Below are 20,092 nucleotides of genomic sequence, written 5' to 3' on the forward strand. Positions count from 1 at the left end.
ACTTCAAATTATTATTTTTCTTTATTTTAAAATTAGTATTGGCACATATCTGTCAATTAATCAATTAAATTCATATCAAAACAATAATTCGAATGATATATTAGTTGGCTAGCTATAAATTACAAATTATTAGTGATTAGGCATGTTTTACACAAATTTTTAGCCCAAACAACATTTGATTGTGTGCAATGCACACACTCACTAAAAGCAGATGTGATCATCTGCTCCACAATTTAGTGTGTATCACCGTGTATCATTCTTAATTTGTCTATTTTATAATTATTTGTTGTAAAAATAAAAAAATATTATTATATTATGAACTCTAATTAAAATTTATAACTAAAAATTAAAATTTTAAAAAATTATATACCCTAACTTTGAATTAATTAACCCAAATAATCAATTATTAATTCAAATAAATATAAAAAATAATTATAAACTCTAATTGAACGAGTGAACCCTTATTAATTAGTTTCTTATTATATTATAATAAATTAAAATTGAAGAAAATATAATTATAGATTATAATAAATTAAGAGTGGTACACACTAAATTGTGGGACAGATCCATGTGCACTAAATTATAGGTACGGAGGTGCGGATGCGGGGGTGATACGATACGAGTACGGGGATACGGATTTTTAAAAATTATAGGGTGCGATTCGGCAAGGATACATCTAATTATTAAAATTTTATGATATATAATGCTTATAAAATATATACAATTTAAATTTTCTTAAATTAATTATATGTAATTTACATTTTATTTTACCCAAAAGTTAAGCATTTTCAATTATATAAGTTAATTGAGCAACAATATAACGATTCAAATATTATTAGTCCAATATATAAGTCATAACTGAAAATAAAATTATCAAAATAACCTTGTGTAGGCCTTTCGTGCACGAGATACGTGAATTTCGCCTATGGAATTTGCAAATCCGGTTTATTTTTATAAATTGTTTTAAAAGATACGCCACGTGGCGAATCGGGTGCGAATCCGACAAGAATTCGAGAAAATGACACCCTAAAAGAATCCGATTCGCCGTACATACTAATTTTTGAAGAATCCGTGCATCATAGGTGAGAAGAAACACAAGAGAGTAAAATGGTACATAATGTAGAAAGACTTTTCTCCAAAATAAATGTTACAGTCTTCTAATAGTCGAAAGGCGCATGAAAATGCGCAGTTATTCGAAAGAAAGGAAAGGCTTATTCAGCCACACAATGACATGGAATTCGAATTGAAATTGAAACTCAGACAAATCCCAAACACGGTGATGCAGAGATCAAGCGGTAACGCGAGGAATGATCTTAATACCACCGATGGTAACATCGTCGCCGTTAATGTGGGGAACGATGGTGACGACAATGAAATCATCATCAGCAATATTGATGTTCTCATAGAGCTCCCTCAAGTTCAAGCGAAGGTCGTTGGCGCTTTCCGCAGCCCTAACCCTATGCGGAATCTGCGTGAAACTGCCGGCGAACTCGGCCCTGGCGAGGTCCTCTGGCTTGTCGTCTTCGTCATTCACGAACACATCGAACCTCACGAGCTTCGAACTATCGGTGATTATGTTCTCCAGCACGAGCACTTCGTCGGCTTTGCCTTTGGTTGGTTTGGGCACCAAAACCCTGTGAGTCTTGTTGAGAGTGAGAGGGAACAGATTGTCTCCACTCTCTGCCCTCTTGGAGAGATCTTCGATATTCACCGGCACCTCCCTCCGCGGTGGCCGGTAGGCTGTCCACGGAGTTTCGCTGTGTTCATACACGTATCCCATTTTGGTGTGGTCCAAGCAGTCGGCCACCTTGACGCGCACGAGGTTCTTCTTCTCGTCGTAGAACATGAACGCCGCGTTGTTGAAATCGTCGGGGTTGGGGACGACGAGGTCGTTGATATCCTTGGGGAAAACGGATGGGATAGTTTTCCATATGGTCCACATTCTGTCGACGTTAGCGTGATGTGCGTAGAAGAGAGGGTCTCTTCCGGCGGAGTAGAAGTTCCCCATGTCTTCGCGGAAATCGTTGGCGGGGTTTCCGGTCCAGACGTGGACGCCGCCGTGTGAGCCGCCCTCCGACAATCCTCCCTTGGCGCGTGGCGGGGGCAAGTCCCCGGAAACGTAAGGATCGCCCATGAAGTCGATGGCGGATTCGACATCACCAATCATTTCCTTGTACATCTGAGTGAGATTGTTTTCGATGATCGTTACAGGATCGGTGATCGGGGGGGTGGTTATGGCAAGAGCAACGAGGGCCGGGGGGCGATGCGTTGGGTCGCGGTTGACGTCGTAGAGCGGGGATTCTTCCCTGTCGAACGGCCTGGGCATTTGCATACCCCTAGGGTTGTCCCAGTTCCAGTAGGGCAGGGCGAAATCGGGATCTCCGATGAGTTCGCCCATGATCCTCTCGAAGAAATAGAGGTACCACCTGTGGAAGGGGTGGATCCAGAATTTTTTGTTAGGAGGGACTGAATTTGTTAAGGTATGGCATTTCAAAGTATTTGGATAGGGCTCTCGCCCCCAAGCCAAATTCTTTTGAGCATTCTGTATACAGTTTATTTTTTTGTCCATGTACATTCGATTAATTCAACAACATGTGCATTGAAAGCATAGAAATACCTATCTCTCAAAAATTGTTTCTATCTTCTAAGAAGATAAGCAAATTTTCATCATGATAGTTCATAATCTTAGTTTAACTTGAGGATTGACTCAAATTCAACACTGAGAATCAACTAAGAAAGGAAAGTAGACAAAAATAACATAAATTTAACAAACTAACATATCAAATTTAAATCACTATAAAATAAACGTGGATACTATAATTATTAAAACAATGTATTTTATTATCTCTTGTATTTCTTATCTATACTAATAGAAAAAGAGTCTAAGACAGTTAAGGCACAACTTGTGGATTACCTATTCTACTCCTGTTATATATTTATTATTATATTCATAAAATATAAATCTATTTTGATAAACATTTATTTGTCACCCAAATCTATAAAGAATATTTTATATCTATAGCTATTCATAAAGCTTATAAATAAATATATTTATCCAATAAATTATCTAATAAAAGTAATGAATTAATAGATTTTTTTTAATAATAGATTATCAATTAAAATAACATTAATTACACGTACAACGTACGTTCTTTCTGCTAGTAAAAAAAAAAAAAAAAAAAAAAAAAAAAAAAAAAAACTCAAAATTTGGGAGGCGGTCAATCCGCTGCTAACCTGTGGAAAGGGAAGAAGATCCATGAGTTGTGAACCTGGATATCGATGCCGGGGTGGTCCACCTGGTCGTAGGGGCCGTTGCAGTAAGCGCAGTGGATGTTGGCCTGCTGAGTGAAGCCACGGGGATCGTCGGGGTCCGTCACGTCCAGCTCCTTCATCTTTCGAATGGCCAACTCGTACTTGCGTACGTATTCCGGTGTCAGCCTGTGCGCCGCCGGCCTAACGCGAGGTTTAGTGAACCTCGGAAGCTTGTAGTCGCTCTGAACGTCGGTGTAGGGCGGGCAGCAGTTGACGTCTAGAGATATTACCTCTTGGTTTCGAGTGGTGTAGGCACCTTCGGGGTCGCACGTGCTCAGGTCAGGAGGCAAAATCGGAAGCGCCTCAGCTTTGCGGATAGCGCTGCCTGCGCCGTATAGACCGCCAAGCCCAAGCAGCATGTTTCTGCGGTCTATACGGCCGCTGCCACCGCCACCGCTGCTGCATGACACCTGAAAGCGGCCGTGGCTCCGCCGGCTGCCGAGCTGGGAGGGTTTGCGAAATGGGGAGTTGGTGGTGGCGGCGACCGCCGTGAATGAAGATTGAAGGGAAGCCATGTTTGAGTGATTGATTGATGGTCGTTGTGATTACCTGTGGAGGCATGTCTTTATATAGCAGATGTGGACACGAGTTTTAAGAAAAAAATAAATTATTCGTTGAATAATTAAATCGCCATGTTTCTATAATTTATTCCTAATGGATCTAGTCAAACTAATCGTGCAATATTTAATAAACCACGCAGCATCATTTCCGAGACTAATAAATGACATTTTGAACCAGCTAATCAATTCCATATAATTAACCATTTGCGAGGCTGGCTGCCTTTCACAAAATGGTTGTATGCACTTGTCTTTGAAAAAGCTGTTTGGCCATATTATGGCCAGTCATAATATGGGAAAATATTATAAAAGTCATGTATTTAATTTTTTATATTTAAAATAAAAATAGGATTTTATTAGTTTTATTTTTTTTACATATTGTAGCTATTTTTTGTAATTTTTCTGAATTTTTTAAAAAAATAAAAAATAAAATTACAATGTGAACAAAATTATAAAACTAATAACATTCTATTTTTATTTTGAGCAAACTATTTAAATACATTGAGTTTAAAGCTATTATGGCTGAATAGCATCACCCTTATTTCAAATAGGGATAAAGAACTTAATTTTCGGATAATATTATTTTGTGCAATCAGTATTTTGTGCTCAGACACTTTTTCTATTAATATAAATTGGGTGTGATTGAGTTGAAAATATAAGGATATACATATATCAAAGTGAAAATATTACACCTATTATGGACACTTCAAAATTAATATTGGAGCTCAGAGCAGCTGGTAGAGCAGCGGAGGGCACAGGTGAAGGGCGTGGCGGCGGTGTACTTATTTTAGTCAGGTAATTATTATTGCACGAAAAAGTAATTATAAATATAAAGAAAGGTAATGTTTCAAAGGCATTATCTTTCTTCATGTCTATTAATTTTTCATCACAATAATAATTACTTCGAATTATCTGCGTTTTCAACCGTGCGACCTACGCCCAGCCTGGCCCGACCCGACCCGTTTCACCCATATAGTCAGTCTCACCCAAGTTTTTGCCTAAAGATAAGTATTAATTAGTTGTGTATGGTGATATGAGTCTTGTTTGTATAAATTAGTAGGCCTTTAATAATGAATTGGCCCATCTCAGGTGGTTTATATAATTTACTCGTATGGATCTAAATACAACTAATCATGAAATATTTAATATACCACGGAGCATCTTTCTATATTTTTATATAGTAATTTATTCCTAATGGATCTAATCTCTGACTATTTAATAATTAACTCGCCATCCTTTATATAATTTACTCCTTATGGATACACTCAAAGTAATCGTGCAATATTTAATATACCACGCAGCATCATTTCTCATACAATATTTTGGACCATCTAATCAATTACACATAATTAAACCTTTTGCCAGGGTGTGCCTTCCACTATATGGTTGTGTGTATTGAATTGAAATTTTATTGAGGAAAAAATGAAAAGAAAAACTAAGAATTCATTGATAGCACGAAGACGCTAACTAAGGGCTGAGCCTCATCAAAACCCTTTCCGATGAAAATCCAGTGAAATAAACACTAGCAAAGGAAAAAGAGTACCAGTCTATTACAATAAAAAAATGAAGAACAAACTGAAGACAAGAACAACGAGAAGCACGAGAGGATGATAAAACATCTAACCCGAAAAGAAAAAAAAACCCAAACCAAAGGAGCCTGACAAATCCGGAGCCAGTACCAGCGCACCAGGAAACTGAAAAAGTTCCGGAGAAGCCACTTCGACCCAAACATGCCAAACATCCAAAAGAAACTACTACCACACCTAGACCAAGAGATATATAATATTGTGAATAGTGCCCATGGGATCGAAACAGACCACCAAAACAAAGTCAAAGAAAAAACCTCTAAGAGCAGACTACTCATTGCCTCCCTGCCTAGTGTTCGATGAAATACCCAAACCAGAAATCATGGCATAAAGAACGAAGAGCAGAAGGCCACCAATAAGATACATTAGGATTGCGCAAATTCTGACAAAGAAATCAGAAAACTTACCATACCACTCTAGTTAATGTAATCTATACATGTCCGCACATGAAATTTGGTCAAGTTAGATACACTAATCTCAAATCTATTTAATTAACAAATTAATTGATTGATATTTTTTTCTGAGAGAAATTCATTGAATAATTTTTAGACTTCAAAAACTATTAGTTAATTGATTGTTTAGATAAGATTATTATTACACTTTTATATAGAGATAATTAGTACTTGAGATATGTGCAATTTACGCATTCTTCTCTCGAGACAAAATAAATATTATTGACCATTGAGAACTCTGCTACCACTACTCCAGTTCTATTTATTATTAGTGTGCCCTCTCGCGCGCTGCACGGGTCACAACATATTTGATTATTTAATTTTAGCTGTTTACGCATACTTCGCTCGAGACAAAAATAAAATAAGATTTATTGATCATTGAGAACTCAGTACCACACCATACTCGTGTATACTAATATTATCATTGTTTATGATTATTACGTGTCTACGCCGATAAATTTAATATTCATTCCTTTAATTTTTTTTCATTGACATTGGAAACTGTCTTGATTCTTTTTTGGCCAGATCATGTATTTAAAAAATTGGGAGGGGAACGTGGAATTATTGAATCTGAAATAAGAATCAAATGATACATGTGCACTTTCAAAGATAAAACGTAAAATATATCATTCTTTTGTAAAACATATAAATTCTACTATTTATGATTATTTTACATTTATATAATCTATATTTGTATGTATATATATTCTCCATTTGTTCATGAAAAAGAGTCTCATTGTATGTTGAATACGAGTTTTAATAAAATGGTTGTAAGTGTGAAATAAATGTATAATTTGTAAGAGTCTTTACATTAGATTATATTTTACTCTCTTCGTCCTATTGATAATGACTCACTTTTCTTTTTCGTCTGTCTCATTGATAATTGCATGTTCCAAAAAACTGAAACCATTTTACCTCACAAAATGTTGTGGGCTCCACTACTTTTTATCACTTTTATCCTTTAATTACTATTCTTATTAATAACCGTGTCGAACAGTAATGAACTATTATCAATGGGAGGGAGGGAGTAATATTTTAATTTTGTTTGCTGCCACCACCACCACCACCACCACCACAATTTAAAAAAAAAATCCTACGTGAATATAGTAATTATTAGAACAAAAAAATAACTATAATAATAATATATTAATCCGTTAATTATCTATACTAATATAAAAAGTGCATTTGGCACAAAATATATATTGCCTGTTATATCCCTATTATAGTATTTTATTTGAAGGACACCTTTGTAAATTATATATTATATATTTATAAGAATATATTATTTCATTAGATATTACACTAAATATATTTGATATATATCTAGATCTTATGCTATAATTTTTTTTATATTAATTAATTATTATATATTGTGATTTAATAGAATTATACAACTCTAATAATTTATAAATGTAAAGTTCAGGGATTGCATGCAATGCACACATTCTATGCTAGAAAAAAAATATGAATTTCACTAAGCCAATGATCAATAACACATACAACGTACTATTTCTGCTAGTAAATTAAAAATCTATATGATTTTATCTTCTATCACTACATTAATTAAAATCTATCTTCCGTTTCATATTAACGGTGAAAATAATAGTTTTTCAATTTTTTATATTCATTACTACATATTGTGAAATTTATTACAATTGTTAACCTCTAACAATTCATTAATATAAAGTTGATGGATTGTGTGTCATGCACAAACTCTCCTATACTCATCTAAAAGACTCTATATGTGAGAAGAAACCGCAGGAGAGTAAAATGGTACATAACATAGAATAGAAAGACTTTCACAAAATAAATGTTACATTCTTCCCGTAGTCGGAAGGAGCATGAAAATGCGCGGTTATTCGCAAGAAAGAAAGGCTCACTCAGCCACACAAAACATGGAAATCCTAAACACGGTGATGCAGAGATCAAGCGGTAACACGCGGGATGATCTTAATACCACCGATGGTAACATCGTCGCCGTTAATGTGGGGAACGATGGTGACGACAATGAAATCATCATCAGCAATATTAATGTTCTCATAGAGTTCCTTCAAGTTCAAGTGAAGGTCGTTGGCGCTTTCCTTGGCCCTAACCCTGTGCGGGATCTGCGTGAAGCACCCGGCGTACTCAGCCCTATCGAGCTTCTGTGGCGTGTCGTCTGCATCATTCACGAACACATCGAACCTCACGAGCTTCAAGCTATCGCAGATTATGTCCTCCAGCACCAGCACTTCGTCGGCTTTGCCTTTGAATGGTTTGGGCACCACAACCCTGTGAGGCTTATTGAGAATGAGAGGGAACACATTGTCTCCGGTCTCCGCCGTCTTGGCGAGTTCTGCGGTATTGACCGGTTCCGGCCGCTGAGGTGGCCGGTAGGTCATCCATGGTGTATGGCTATATTCATACTCGTATCCCATTTTTGTGTGGTCCAAGCAGTCGGCGACCTTAACGCGCACCAGCTTCCTCTTCTCGTTGTAGAACATGAAGGAGGCGTTGTTGAAGTCGTCGGGGTTGGGGACGACGAGCTCGTTGATATCCTTCGGGAAAACGGATGGGATCGTTTTCCATATAGTCCACATTCTGTCGACGTTAGCGTGATGTGCGTAGAAGAGAGGGTCTCTTCCGGCGGAGTAGAAGTTCCCCATGTCTTCGCGGAAATTGTTGGCGGGGTTTCCGGTCCAGACGTGGACGCCGGTGTGTGAGCCGCCCTCCGACAATCCTCCCTTGGAGCGTGGCGGGGGCAAGTCTCCGTCAACGTAAGGCTCGCCCATGAAGTTGGTAGCGGATTCGACATCACCAACCATTTCCTTGTACAGCTGATTGAGGTTGTTGGAGATGATCTGTACGGGATCGGTGATCGGGGGGTTGGTTAGGGCAAGAGAAACGATGGCCGGGGGCCGATGCGTCGGGTCGCGGTTGACGTCGTAGAGTGGCGACGCGTCCCTGTCGAACATCGAGGGCATCTGCATGCCCCTAGGGTTGTCCCAGTTCCAGTAGGGCAGGGCGAAATCGAGATCTCCGATGAGTTCGCCCATGATCCTCTCGAAGAAATAGAGGTACCACCTGTGTAGGGATGAATCCAGAATTTGTCGTTAGGGGGGCTGAATCTAAAAGTATTTGCATGGGGGCTCTCGTCCGCAAGACAAATCTTTTTAACCATTCCGTATAGATTTAATTGGCTTAAGATTAGAAATCAGTCACTTACTATAAAAAATAGTTGTTCGCATTCCATTAATTCAACAACAAGTACATTTAAAGCATATACAGACCTACCTCTGTGCAGTTTTTTGAAAAATTATTTCGACTTCTAAAAGAATAAACTAACTTTCATTGTTAATTAATAGTTCAAAATTTTAGTTTATCTTGAAGATTAACTCAAATTAAATATTCAATATTACCTAATTAAACAAAAATGAGACAAAAATAACACAAATTTTTAACAAACTAACCTAGCAAATCACTGTAAAATGTTAAGCAATTCTTTCTTGTATTTCTTGTATATATTAAAAACAAAAAAATTTGGGAGGGGGCTTCAGCCCCCGTGGATCCGCCACTAACCTGTGGAAGGGGAAGAAGATCCATGAGTTGTGAACCTGGATATCGATGCCGGGGTGGTCCACCTGGTCGTAGGGGCCGTTGCAGTAAGCGCAGTGGACGTTGGCCTGCTGAGTGAAGCCCCGGGGATCGTCGGGGTCCGTCACGTCCAGATCCTTCATCATCTGGATGGCTTTCTCGTACTTGGCTATGTATTCCGGTGTCAGCCTGTGCGCCGCCGGCCTCCTGCGAAGCTTTGTGAACGTCGGAAGCGTGTACTCTTCCTCGACGTCCGTGTAGGGCGGGCAGCAGTTGGCGTCTAGAGATATTATCTCCCCGTTTCTAGAAGTATAGGCACCTTTGGGATCACACTTGCTCAGGTCAGGAGGTGAAATCGGAACCGCCTCAGCTTTGCGGATGAGGCCGCTTGCGCCGTATAGACCACCCAGACCAAGCAGCATGTTTCTGCGGTCTACACGGCCGCCGCCGCCTCCATCACTGCTGCACGACACCTCAAAGCGGCGCCTCCGCCTGCTGGCGAGCTGGGAGGTGGTGCGGAGGTTGGGATTGGTCGTGGTCGCCATCACCATGAATGAAGATTGAAGGGAAGCCATGCTTGATTGATTGATGCTTGCATTGCTCTCGAGGCATGCATGTCTATATATAGTAGGTGTGGACACGAGTTTTAAGAAAAGTAATGATAGTTAATGGGATTATTTTCGAAAATGAATTAGGAAGATGCTTTGTAGACGAAAATAGAAAATTGACCTTTTGCCAGGCTGCCCTTTCACTAAATGGTTGTATGCACTTATCTTTTTTATCTATAAAGAGGTATTTTCTCCATTTAAAAAACTTATCGAGGTAATTATGAAGACTACTCATTTTTATCGTTGTAAAGTTAATTAAATTATAAAAATTAAAGTTGATACGTTATTATTAAACATCATCGCTCTTCTGTCTTTGGACGACAAAATTAATTATTTCAAATAGATAAAGAACTTGATTTTCCGATATGGCTTCTCATACTAATTAACTAATCTAATCCTATAATGTATTTCATATAAAGTTATCAAATTAACAATATTTTGTGTGAATTTTTTTTGCCTTGAGTGTGTGTATAGAGGTAGTTATAGAATTTATCTTTTGTGTTCTCAAAGGAACTTAATTAAGATCCAATGTGATTGATACATTTCGACTAAATGGATGGGCAAGATTCTTTTAACGCCCAATATTAATTCCATCTCAAATCGGATCTTATATAATACTGTATTTTATATATTCTATAATGCATTTTATATATTACGTGTCTATTAAATTAACATTGATCTTAGGAGTGATACAAGTTTAAAAAAAAGCTAGCTGTATATTTGGTGAGTAGAGAAGGGATTTCAGAAATTAGAAAAAATGGTGATAGGTAGTGGAATTATTTTAAAAAATGGACTAAAAAGATGTTTCATGAACGAACGAAAATGACAAAATAGGAAGATGATTCGTGGTCGGAGGAAATATTATAATGCATCGTATCCTTTTTTGGTTCGTATAAAGATTTTATTTGATCCTCATCGAGAACATGCATATTGCGAATACTTAATTTATTTCGATATATATATTAATTTATTGGGAGTATGCTAAATAAATTAAATTAATCCGAATCAAAAGCGCTTAATTATCACTACATTACATGCATTATGACAAAAAGCCTGCGGCTAAAGATCTTCAGTTTAAGTCTATTGTCACATTGTCATTAAAATATTTATTTATCCATTAAACAATAATGCCACCACTGATCAGATTTAGATACACAAATCTCAAATGCATTTAATTAACAAATTGATTGATAAATTTTAGAATTCAAAAATTAAATCAAATACGCGTGTCCATAGTTAGTTGATTGAAAATATGCACTTATCTAGATAAGATATATTATTACACTGTTAACTATAGTGCAGTACACTTTTATACAGAGATAATTAAAAGATGCAGGTATCTAGATAAGATATATTATTATTAAATTGTTAACCATACTGCAATACACTTCTATATAGATATAATTACTTGAGATCTGCGCTATTACCCATACTTCGCTCGACACAGAAATAAATACTATTGACCGTTCAATTAATCTCTGCTACGACACCATACTCGTGTTCTAATGACATTATTATAAGTGCGCCTTCCAGTGCGATGTACGGGTCAGTAGAATTGTAATCGAATCGATGTAAATATCACCATATTCGATTTGTATTCGTGAAAATATTCTAATATTTGATTCAGTATTCGATTCGATTTCGAATATTAAATACGATTCGATGTTATTTTTTAGTTATTTGATTCATTTTTTAAATTACTTAAATATTTTTTTTACGAATATTCGATTCGTTTTCCATCATATTCAATTCGAAATTTCGAAGGGAAAAATATGTTTAATAATATTCTAAAAAATATAGGAATATATCCAATATATTTACCTAATAAATACACAATAATAAATTGTTCAATTTCCATGATTTGGATTCTCAATACAAGCCATAAATTCAAAAGTTTGCAAAATAATCAATATTTATCAAATATATAAATAATGACAAGTTTCAAATTCATCAAAATAACATTCCACTAGAACAAATGTTGAATATCCAATCTTCCGCCAAGTTTGTAAATTAAGTGATTTTTAACATGGCATGAAAAGATTCTTTTTCCTCCTAATAAAAAGAAAATAAATATAACTTACATGTGACATAATGGTCGGCTTCTTGTTCCATGAAGTTGGCGTATCCAATCCGCTCCACAAATTAAAACTTCTATCATATTAGATAATTAGAACCTAACCTTGAATACTAAGGATCTAACACTCTACTTCTTGCACTAATTAGTGTGGCCTCTGATGCCATAGTACTTATAGGAATAGATAAAACATCACTAACTAAAGTGGATAGAATTTTGAACTTCATCACCAAGCTTATGCATCAACCAGAGGTTACAGCTCCATCCCCATCTTGACTTCTAACAACCCCCTCGTCCAAGTAAATGTCCAACTTAGATTTCAAAGGACCATTCACTTCAACAGTGTCAAGATACTCATCAAACAGACAAATTAAACATTAGGCACTAATTTTCTTTGAGATGTGGAGATTGCACTTGTAGAAAATATTTTTATGCAGAAGTACCTTTTCGAGACTTTGCATTGTCAACTTCAATATACTCAAAGTACAAGTTATGTAAAGCATCTCGAACCTTTATAGTATATGGCCGTGCATCAACCTCATTATATATCTTATTGAAAGCAAAATCAATCAACCTCATTTTGAACCTAGTGTCAAGTATTGCTCCAATAACTATCAAAAGATTGTAATTTCCTCAATATTTGTCAAATTTCCCCTTCATCTTTTTAATCCTTACTCTAATGAACTCATCAACATGATTTTTCTTTTTATTCAATATATGCTTGATTCTCCAAAAGATATTTTAGAGAGAGGCTGGCCAGAGATGGCAGCGTGTGAGGGCGGTGATCGTGGCGTTACTGGCGTAAGGGGGGCGGTGGCGGTGGGTGACAATACAGAAAATAGGGTAAAGACTAAAGGAGAGAATGAAAAGAAAATGCAAGGAAATTAAGGTGGCGTACTTTACTGGTGGTGAGTTGATTGTGTTTATTTTTTTATTATTTCTTTAATATTCAACTTTTAGGGCTTGTGGGCGTCGCCCGGGTAGGTTAGGTTGGTGGAGGTGAAGGTGAAGGAGGTCTTCTGTGAGGTCACCTTATTTGCAGGCATTAGGAACAATGCTATGTAAAAGAGGAGAGGAATTAGGGTTTGGAGAAGCTTGGCCATGACTTGATTGGATGGGTGGAGTAGTATTTGGATGTGGTGGATAGTGGTTGGCTTTCTAGCTCCTATTTATATTGGTTTAATGCTACATTCCATTATGAGTTTAAACGAGTTTTGAACTATTGAATTCAAGTGAAATATCCACGTTGATCGCTTAAAAAGTAAATACATAGGAGTAACTGATTCACTGTTGGATTAACAGGAATTAAGTTACTTCATATACAGTATTGCAATTGTTCGATAAAAGTCCTTAATGATATCTTCCAAAGATTACCTCGCAAAGTTCATAAAATTAGAACGACAATCAAAAGCATTGTTGCATAGTCCGTGCATAGAGATGGTAGATTATCTTAATTATGTCTAGATTTATTTACGACACACACACACACACATCACAAAATCACACATACTGACTAATAAGGTTCCCGAAAAGCTGCTTTCCTGCTCCTCGCGCCAGCATTATTAGGCGCCATGGTGGCCGAGAAATACCATGAGACGATATCATGGGTGGCGACGCATGGTTCGTTTAGTCCGGTGGCGGCGGAGAGCCCTACCTGAACTTGCTCAGGAAGAAAGCCGCTCAAATCGTACTGATAGCTGACCTCAAACGTCTTCAAGCCGGCGGTGACACGGACGGCAATCATCTTCGTAGCTCCGTTGTAGTTGATCAGCGCAGTCACCTGCTGTTCCTATTTATTGTGAATGCAAATATTGTTTAATCATGTGTGCGTGTGTTGGCCTAACGGAGAACTCAAACCGAGGACCTCAGGTCATGGACATTAACCTCCTTCCGCTAGGCTAACACACGCACATGATATGTAAGATTATTATTACATATATATAGTTAACTATGATGAAGCTCTTTTATATAGAGATAATTAATGACACTCGACATCGCTGCTATTTACGCATATTTCGCTCGAGACAAAAATAAGTACTATTGAACGTTGAGAATTCTGCTACCATATAACTCTTGTACTATTTATCATTGTTTATGATTATTATTAATTTAAATTTTGCATTCATTTAAACAAAAGAGAAAAGTTCAAATAAGTTTAAAAGTTTATGTGAAAAATTCAAATAAAGTAGAGTTGGCAAGAGACGATAATCTCGAGAGAATTCTTGCGTTTCGAACACAAAATCCTGACTGAAAAAGAGAAAATTAAGCTAATCCGATATCCATCTCATGTCTACTGTGTGTTACATAGAGAGACGGTAGTTCATATCGTCTTATTTTTAGAACATAAACGAGAGAGAAGTCCATCGCTAGTCCTAATTTACAATCCAACTTGCACACACACACACACATGTTAATTAATTTTAAATCACACATATTGGCGGATGTACCCTTCCTCAGCTTGGCCGGTGGCGGCGCCGGTATGCACTAGGGTGGAAGTGAAATACCACGAGACGAGGTCGTGCACGGCGACTTGGCCTCCGTGTTAGTCAAAAGTGGCTGCCACCAACCTTCTTCACCTACCACCTCCACCATTTGCCACCTACCACCTCTCTTCACCTACCACCTCCAAATGTTCCTATAAATAAACATCTTCTGCAGCATCCCAAACACAACAACACAACACCAAAATCACAACCATAGCTATCTAGAGAGAGATAGAAATAGAGAGAGAGAAAAATCTTGTGAGAGAAAACTTCAGTGTGGAAGTTATACACGAGTGATAAAAGTGAGTTGAGAGATAGCCTCTGCGTAGGCAGATACAAAATACAGTGTGGTATTTTTGTTGTACTCCTCCTTTTGAGATTCTCTAATATATTGGTGTGGGTCCGTGGACGTAGGCAGTTTGGCCGAACCACGTTAAAAATATCGGTGTCATTTATTTTTCTCGTTTCATATCGGTCGATATCCAAAATATTGCGTCACACTAGATCCCGGGCGGAATTAGTTGCGTCTAATTCCCAACACTCCGGTGGCCCCGGAGATCCCGACCTGCACCTGCTGGGGAAGAATGGTGCTCAGGTCGAACACATAGCTCACTTCGTATATTTGTGAGCCGGCGGCGACTCTCACGCTGATCAGGTTAGTGGCTTTCTTGTAGCCGATGATGGCCGTCACCTCCTGCCGGAGCAACGCGGTGCCGACGTTGGTCAAATTTTTCGAAACATTAGATTCAATGTCGATCCCAATATGAGGATAGGTTGGATCCACTTCGGCGTTGGGGTAAATGTCGAATTCCACGGCCAAGACGGAGGCAGCGAGGCCGGAGGTGTTGAAGACTCCGTAGGCACCGCCGGTGAAGCCGAGGGGTAAGCCGACGGGGCCGATGAAGAAGGTGAAGCCGTCGGCCGGGGTCATGTCGCCGGCTGTGGGGGTCACGATGAACTTCACGGTGGTCTCGAAATCGACCTGCGCCCCGGCCTCCCAGAACGTGATCGGGGTCGGGTACACCACCCGGCCGGCTCTGTGCTGGGCGGCGGTGCCGGAGGCGGTGGTGTTGGTCATGCGGAGGAACGTGGAGTCCGACGGGAAATGTGCGTCGCCTTGGTAGAGGAGCTCGGTCGGCTGGTCGCCCCAGAAGTCGTAGGTGAAGGCCGTCGATTGGGACCGCGCCGTGTTGGCGGCGGCGGCGAGGAGGAGGGCAATGAAGATTAGGGTTTGGTATAGGTTGGCCATGGCTTAATTATATTGAGTAGTGAGTGATGGTGTATCGAGCAGCCGTCTGCAGCAAATAAAGTTCATTTGATCAAGAAATTGTTCAATATAAAAATGACGGAGAGCGGAAGATTTGGAGAACATTTGAACGAGTTCAACGAAGTGACGGACCAACTTACCACGGTGGACATCAAATTCGATGATGAGGTCCGGGCTTTGTTAATTCTTGGGCAGTTACCTGAGAGCTGGAATGGCACAGTCACGGCCATTAGCAGCTCTGTCGGTAAGTCCAAAATGAAGTTTGATGATGTCGTGAGCATGATCTTAACCGAGGAGATCCGGAGGCAGTCAGATGTAGTCTCCACTTCAGGTGCCGCTTTAAATGCAGAAAGCAGAGGCAGAAACTCAAACAGAAGTCAAGGGCGTGGACGGAGCAAGTCAAGGAATGGCAGGCAGAGCTCCAGGATCCACAAGAATTCCAACAAATCAAAGTCTGTTGAATGTTGGAACTGTGGTCAGGTCGGACACTACAGAACGCAGTGTAAAGTACCTTCAAAAGGAAACGAGACAAAGACCGAAGCCAATGTTGTGGCTGAAGAAGAAGGCGATGCCTTGATATGTTCCATGGAGAAAAGGGCCGAGTATTGGGTCATAGACTCTGGAGCATCTTTCCATGCCACCTCGAATCGAAATTCCTTCATAAATTACATGTCGGGAAATTTCGGAGAAGTATATCTCGGAGATGATCACCCATGCAGCGTGGTGGGCATAGGAGAAGTACAGATCAAACTCAATGGATCTGTATGGAAATTGAAGGACGTGAGACACATTCCAGAGTTGAGGAAGAACTTGATCTCCGTCAAGCAATTGTCAAGAGAAGGATGTGATACACACTTCTCAGGTGATTATTGGAAAATCACTAAGGGCGCAATGATTCTTGCACGTGGCAAGGATACTGGAAGCCTATACACAACGATGAATGCGTGTGTGACAATTGCAGTTGCTGATAGCAAGAAGAATGCAAATCTGTGGCACCAAAGACTTGGGCACATGAGCCAGAAAGGGCTCAAGTATATGCATTCGAAAGGGAAACTACCAGAGCTTCAGTCTGTTGATATAGACTTTTGCGAAAGTTGTATCTACGGGAAGCAGAAGAGGGTGAGTTTCAATACCAGTGGTAGAACTCCGAAGCAAGTAAAGCTTGAGTTAGTCCACACAGATGTTTGGGGCCCAGCAGCAGTTTCATCCAATGGCGGAAAGTCTTACTTTGTGACTTTCATCGATGACCACTCGAGAAAGGTGTGGGTTTACTTCTTGAGACACAAGTCAGAGGTGTTTGAGGTGTTCAAGAAGTGGAAGGCCATGGTGGAGAATGAAACTGGCTTACGGATAAAGAAGTTGAGATCCGATAATGGTGGAGAATACGAAGATATGGCGTTCAAGAAATTTTGTTACCAGGACGGCATCAAGTTAGAAAGGACGTTGCCAGGGACACCACAACAAAATGGAGTTGCAGAACGCATGAACCGGACGTTGACAGAAAGAGCTAGGAGCATGAGGATACATGCAGGACTGCCAACACAATTTTGGGCAGAAGCTGTCAACACAGCGGCATATCTCGTTAACCATGGGCCATCTGTACCATTGGAGTACAGAATACCTGAGGAAGTTTGGAGCGGCAAAGAAATTAAACTTTCTCACTTGAAAGTATTTGGTTGTGTCGCGTATGTACACATTAGTGATAATGCCAGGAGTAAGCTCGACTCCAAATCACTAAAATGTACTTTCATTGGATATGGTGGAGATGAGTTCGGGTATCGTTTTTGGGATGACAAAAACAGGAAGGTCATTCGAAGCAGGAATGTCATATTCAATGAAAATGTGATGTACAAGGACAGAAATGCAGTGCAGTCCACCGACACAACAAGTGACGATCCAACATACGTTGATCCAGATGATACTGAAGAGTGCAGTACATCGAAGCAAACAGATGAAAGTTTGCAGACAGAAGAGCCCAACTCTGAGGCTGATCCACCACAGTCTCCAGTTCCAGCTCCAACTCCAATACCCAGGAGGTCATCTCGACCTCATGTTCCAAACAGGAAGTACATGAATCAGATGTTACTGACCGATGCTGGTGAACCTGAATTCTATGAAGAAGCATGTCAAGTCGGAGATTCTGTCAAGTGGGAGCTTGCAATGAAAGAAGAGATAAAATCTCTTATCTCTAATATGACGTGGGAACTAGTTGAGTTGCCCAAAGGAAAGAAAGCTCTACACAACAAATGGGTGTACAGAATCAAAGAAGAGCATGATGGTTCAAAGCGATATAAGGCAAGATTGGTAGTCAAAGGTTTCCAACAGGAAGAAGGAATTGACTACACAGATATCTTTGCTCCGGTTGTAAAGTTGACAACAATCCGATCGGTCCTGAGTATTGTTGCAACGGAGGACTTGCATCTAGAGCAGTTAGACGTGAAAACTGCTTTCCTCAATGGTGACTTAGAGGAGGAAATATACATGCAACAACCAGATGGATTCTCTGTCAAAGGAAAAGAGAAGCTGGTGTGCAAGTTGAAAAAGAGCCTGTATGGCTTGAAGCAAGCTCCGAAGCAATGGTACAAGAAGTTTGATGGATTCATGCAGAAAAATGGCTACATGAAGTGCAATGCTGACCATTGTTGTTACTTCAAGAGGTTCGAGTCCAGCTATATCATCTTGCTACTTTATGTTGATGACATGTTAGTAGCCGGCTCAGACTTGAACGAAATCAAGAAGTTGAAAAGGCAGCTTTCAGCGGAGTTCGAGATGAAGGACTTAGGAGAAGCAAAGCAAATTCTCGGGATGAGAATTTACAGAGACAAGCAAAAAGGTGTTTTGCAGTTGTCTCAGGCCAACTACGTCAATCGAATCTTGCAAAGATTCAACATGAGCAGTGCTAAGCCGGTTAGCTCAGCATTAGCTAACCATTTCCGCCTATCCAAAGAGCACTCTCCAAAGACTAAGGAGGAAAGAGACTTCATGGCTAAAATTCCTTACGCCTCAGCCATTGGAAGTCTGATGTATGCCATGGTCTGTACTAGACCAGATATCGCTCATGCAGTGGGAGTTGTGAGCAGATTTATGGCAAATCCAGGAAAGCAACATTGGGAAGCAGTAAAGTGGATATTGAGATATCTACGTGGATCTACTATAGATGCTTATGCTTTCGACGAGGTGATGTAGCACTACAAGGTTTTGTAGATGCAGATTTTGCCGGTGAGGTAGATCGCAGGAGAAGCACTACCGGTTATGTCTTTACTGTTGGCACGACTGCTGTTAGTTGGATCTCGCAGATACAAAAGATTGTTGCTTTATCCACTACAGAAGCAGAGTACGTGGCAATCACCGAGGCTAGCAAAGAAATGATCTGGTTACAAGGGTTGTTGGCATAATTGGGTTTTGATCAGACAAAGAATGTCTTGCACAGCGATAGTCAGAGTGCGATACATCTGGCAAAGAATTCAGCATTTCATTCTAGAACAAAGCATATTGGACTTCGTTATCATTTCATCAGATCTCTGTTGGAGGATGAGGTGTTAATACTTGAAAAGATCCAAGGAGCTCAAAATCCAGCCGACATGCTTACAAAGGCAGTAACCATTGATAAATTGAAGTTGTGCTCAGCTTCAATTGGTTTGCTAGAATGACAAAGACAGAAAGGCTGCTGCGTTGATCGAGGTGTGAAGACAGATTGAAATCAGTCTTCAAGTGGGAGATTGTTAGTCAAAAGTGGCTGCCACCAACCTTCTTCACCTACCACCTCCACCATTTGCCACCTACCACCTCTCTTCACCTACCACCTCCAAATGTTCCTATAAATAAACATCTTCTGCAGCATCCCAAACACAACAACACAACACCAAAATCACAACCATAGCTATCTAGAGAGAGATAGAAATAGAGAGAGAGAAAAATCTTGTGAGAGAAAACTTCAGTGTGGAAGTTATACACGAGTGATAAAAGTGAGTTGAGAGATAGCCTCTGCGTAGGCAGATACAAAATACAGTGTGGTATTTTTGTTGTACTCCTCCTTTTGAGATTCTCTAATATATTGGTGTGGGTCCGTGGACGTAGGCAGTTTGGCCGAACCACGTTAAAAATATCGGTGTCATTTATTTTTCTCGTTTCATATCGGTCGATATCCAAAATATTGCGTCACACTAGATCCCGGGCGGAA

The 20,092-nt window shown here is 39.5% G+C and overlaps 3 protein-coding genes across 3 annotated transcripts; all 3 read right to left on the reverse strand.

The window, feature by feature from the left end:
• Positions 1 to 1,108: 1,108 nt before the first annotated feature.
• On the reverse strand, positions 1,109 to 3,873 carry LOC131026556 (polyphenol oxidase I, chloroplastic-like). Its single transcript, XM_057956446.1, has 2 exons — positions 3,235 to 3,873; positions 1,109 to 2,426 (listed from the first exon to the last, which is right to left on the reverse strand). The coding sequence occupies exons 1-2, from the start codon at positions 3,825 to 3,827 to the stop codon at positions 1,289 to 1,291; spliced, it is 1,731 nt and encodes a 576-aa protein (XP_057812429.1). The 5' UTR covers positions 3,828 to 3,873; the 3' UTR covers positions 1,109 to 1,288.
• A 3,794-nt stretch (positions 3,874 to 7,667) lies between these two features.
• LOC131026557 (polyphenol oxidase I, chloroplastic-like) lies at positions 7,668 to 10,129 on the reverse strand. The gene is made up of 2 exons (XM_057956447.1): positions 9,466 to 10,129; positions 7,668 to 8,970 (listed from the first exon to the last, which is right to left on the reverse strand). Exons 1-2 carry the CDS (start codon positions 10,053 to 10,055, stop codon positions 7,833 to 7,835), a joined length of 1,728 nt encoding a protein of 575 aa, XP_057812430.1. The 5' UTR covers positions 10,056 to 10,129; the 3' UTR covers positions 7,668 to 7,832.
• A 3,401-nt stretch (positions 10,130 to 13,530) lies between these two features.
• On the reverse strand, positions 13,531 to 15,921 carry LOC131024723 (concanavalin-A-like). The gene is made up of 2 exons (XM_057954260.1): positions 15,187 to 15,921; positions 13,531 to 13,951 (listed from the first exon to the last, which is right to left on the reverse strand). Exons 1-2 carry the CDS (start codon positions 15,892 to 15,894, stop codon positions 13,676 to 13,678), a joined length of 984 nt encoding a protein of 327 aa, XP_057810243.1. The 5' UTR covers positions 15,895 to 15,921; the 3' UTR covers positions 13,531 to 13,675.
• Between the last annotated feature and the right edge of the window lie 4,171 nt (positions 15,922 to 20,092).

This window comes from Salvia miltiorrhiza, chromosome 5, assembly GCF_028751815.1.
Source record: "Salvia miltiorrhiza cultivar Shanhuang (shh) chromosome 5, IMPLAD_Smil_shh, whole genome shotgun sequence".
NCBI lineage: Eukaryota > Viridiplantae > Streptophyta > Magnoliopsida > Lamiales > Lamiaceae > Salvia > Salvia miltiorrhiza.

Excerpts from the sequence above, each read along its gene's own strand:
- LOC131024723 (XM_057954260.1), bottom strand. The coding sequence starts at position 15,894 with ATGGCCAACCTATACCAAACCCTAATCTTCATTGCCCTCCTCCTCGCC. Across the intron at positions 13,952-15,186 it reads GGATCTCCGGGGCCACCGGA|GAACAGCAGGTGACTGCGCT; the intron begins GTGTTGGGAATT and ends CACAATAAATAG.
- LOC131026557 (XM_057956447.1), bottom strand. The coding sequence starts at position 10,055 with ATGGCTTCCCTTCAATCTTCATTCATGGTGATGGCGACCACGACCAAT. Across the intron at positions 8,971-9,465 it reads ATCTTCTTCCCCTTCCACAG|GTGGTACCTCTATTTCTTCG; the intron begins GTTAGTGGCGGA and ends ATCCCTACACAG.
- LOC131026556 (XM_057956446.1), bottom strand. The coding sequence starts at position 3,827 with ATGGCTTCCCTTCAATCTTCATTCACGGCGGTCGCCGCCACCACCAAC. Across the intron at positions 2,427-3,234 it reads ATCTTCTTCCCTTTCCACAG|GTGGTACCTCTATTTCTTCG; the intron begins GTTAGCAGCGGA and ends CCCCTTCCACAG.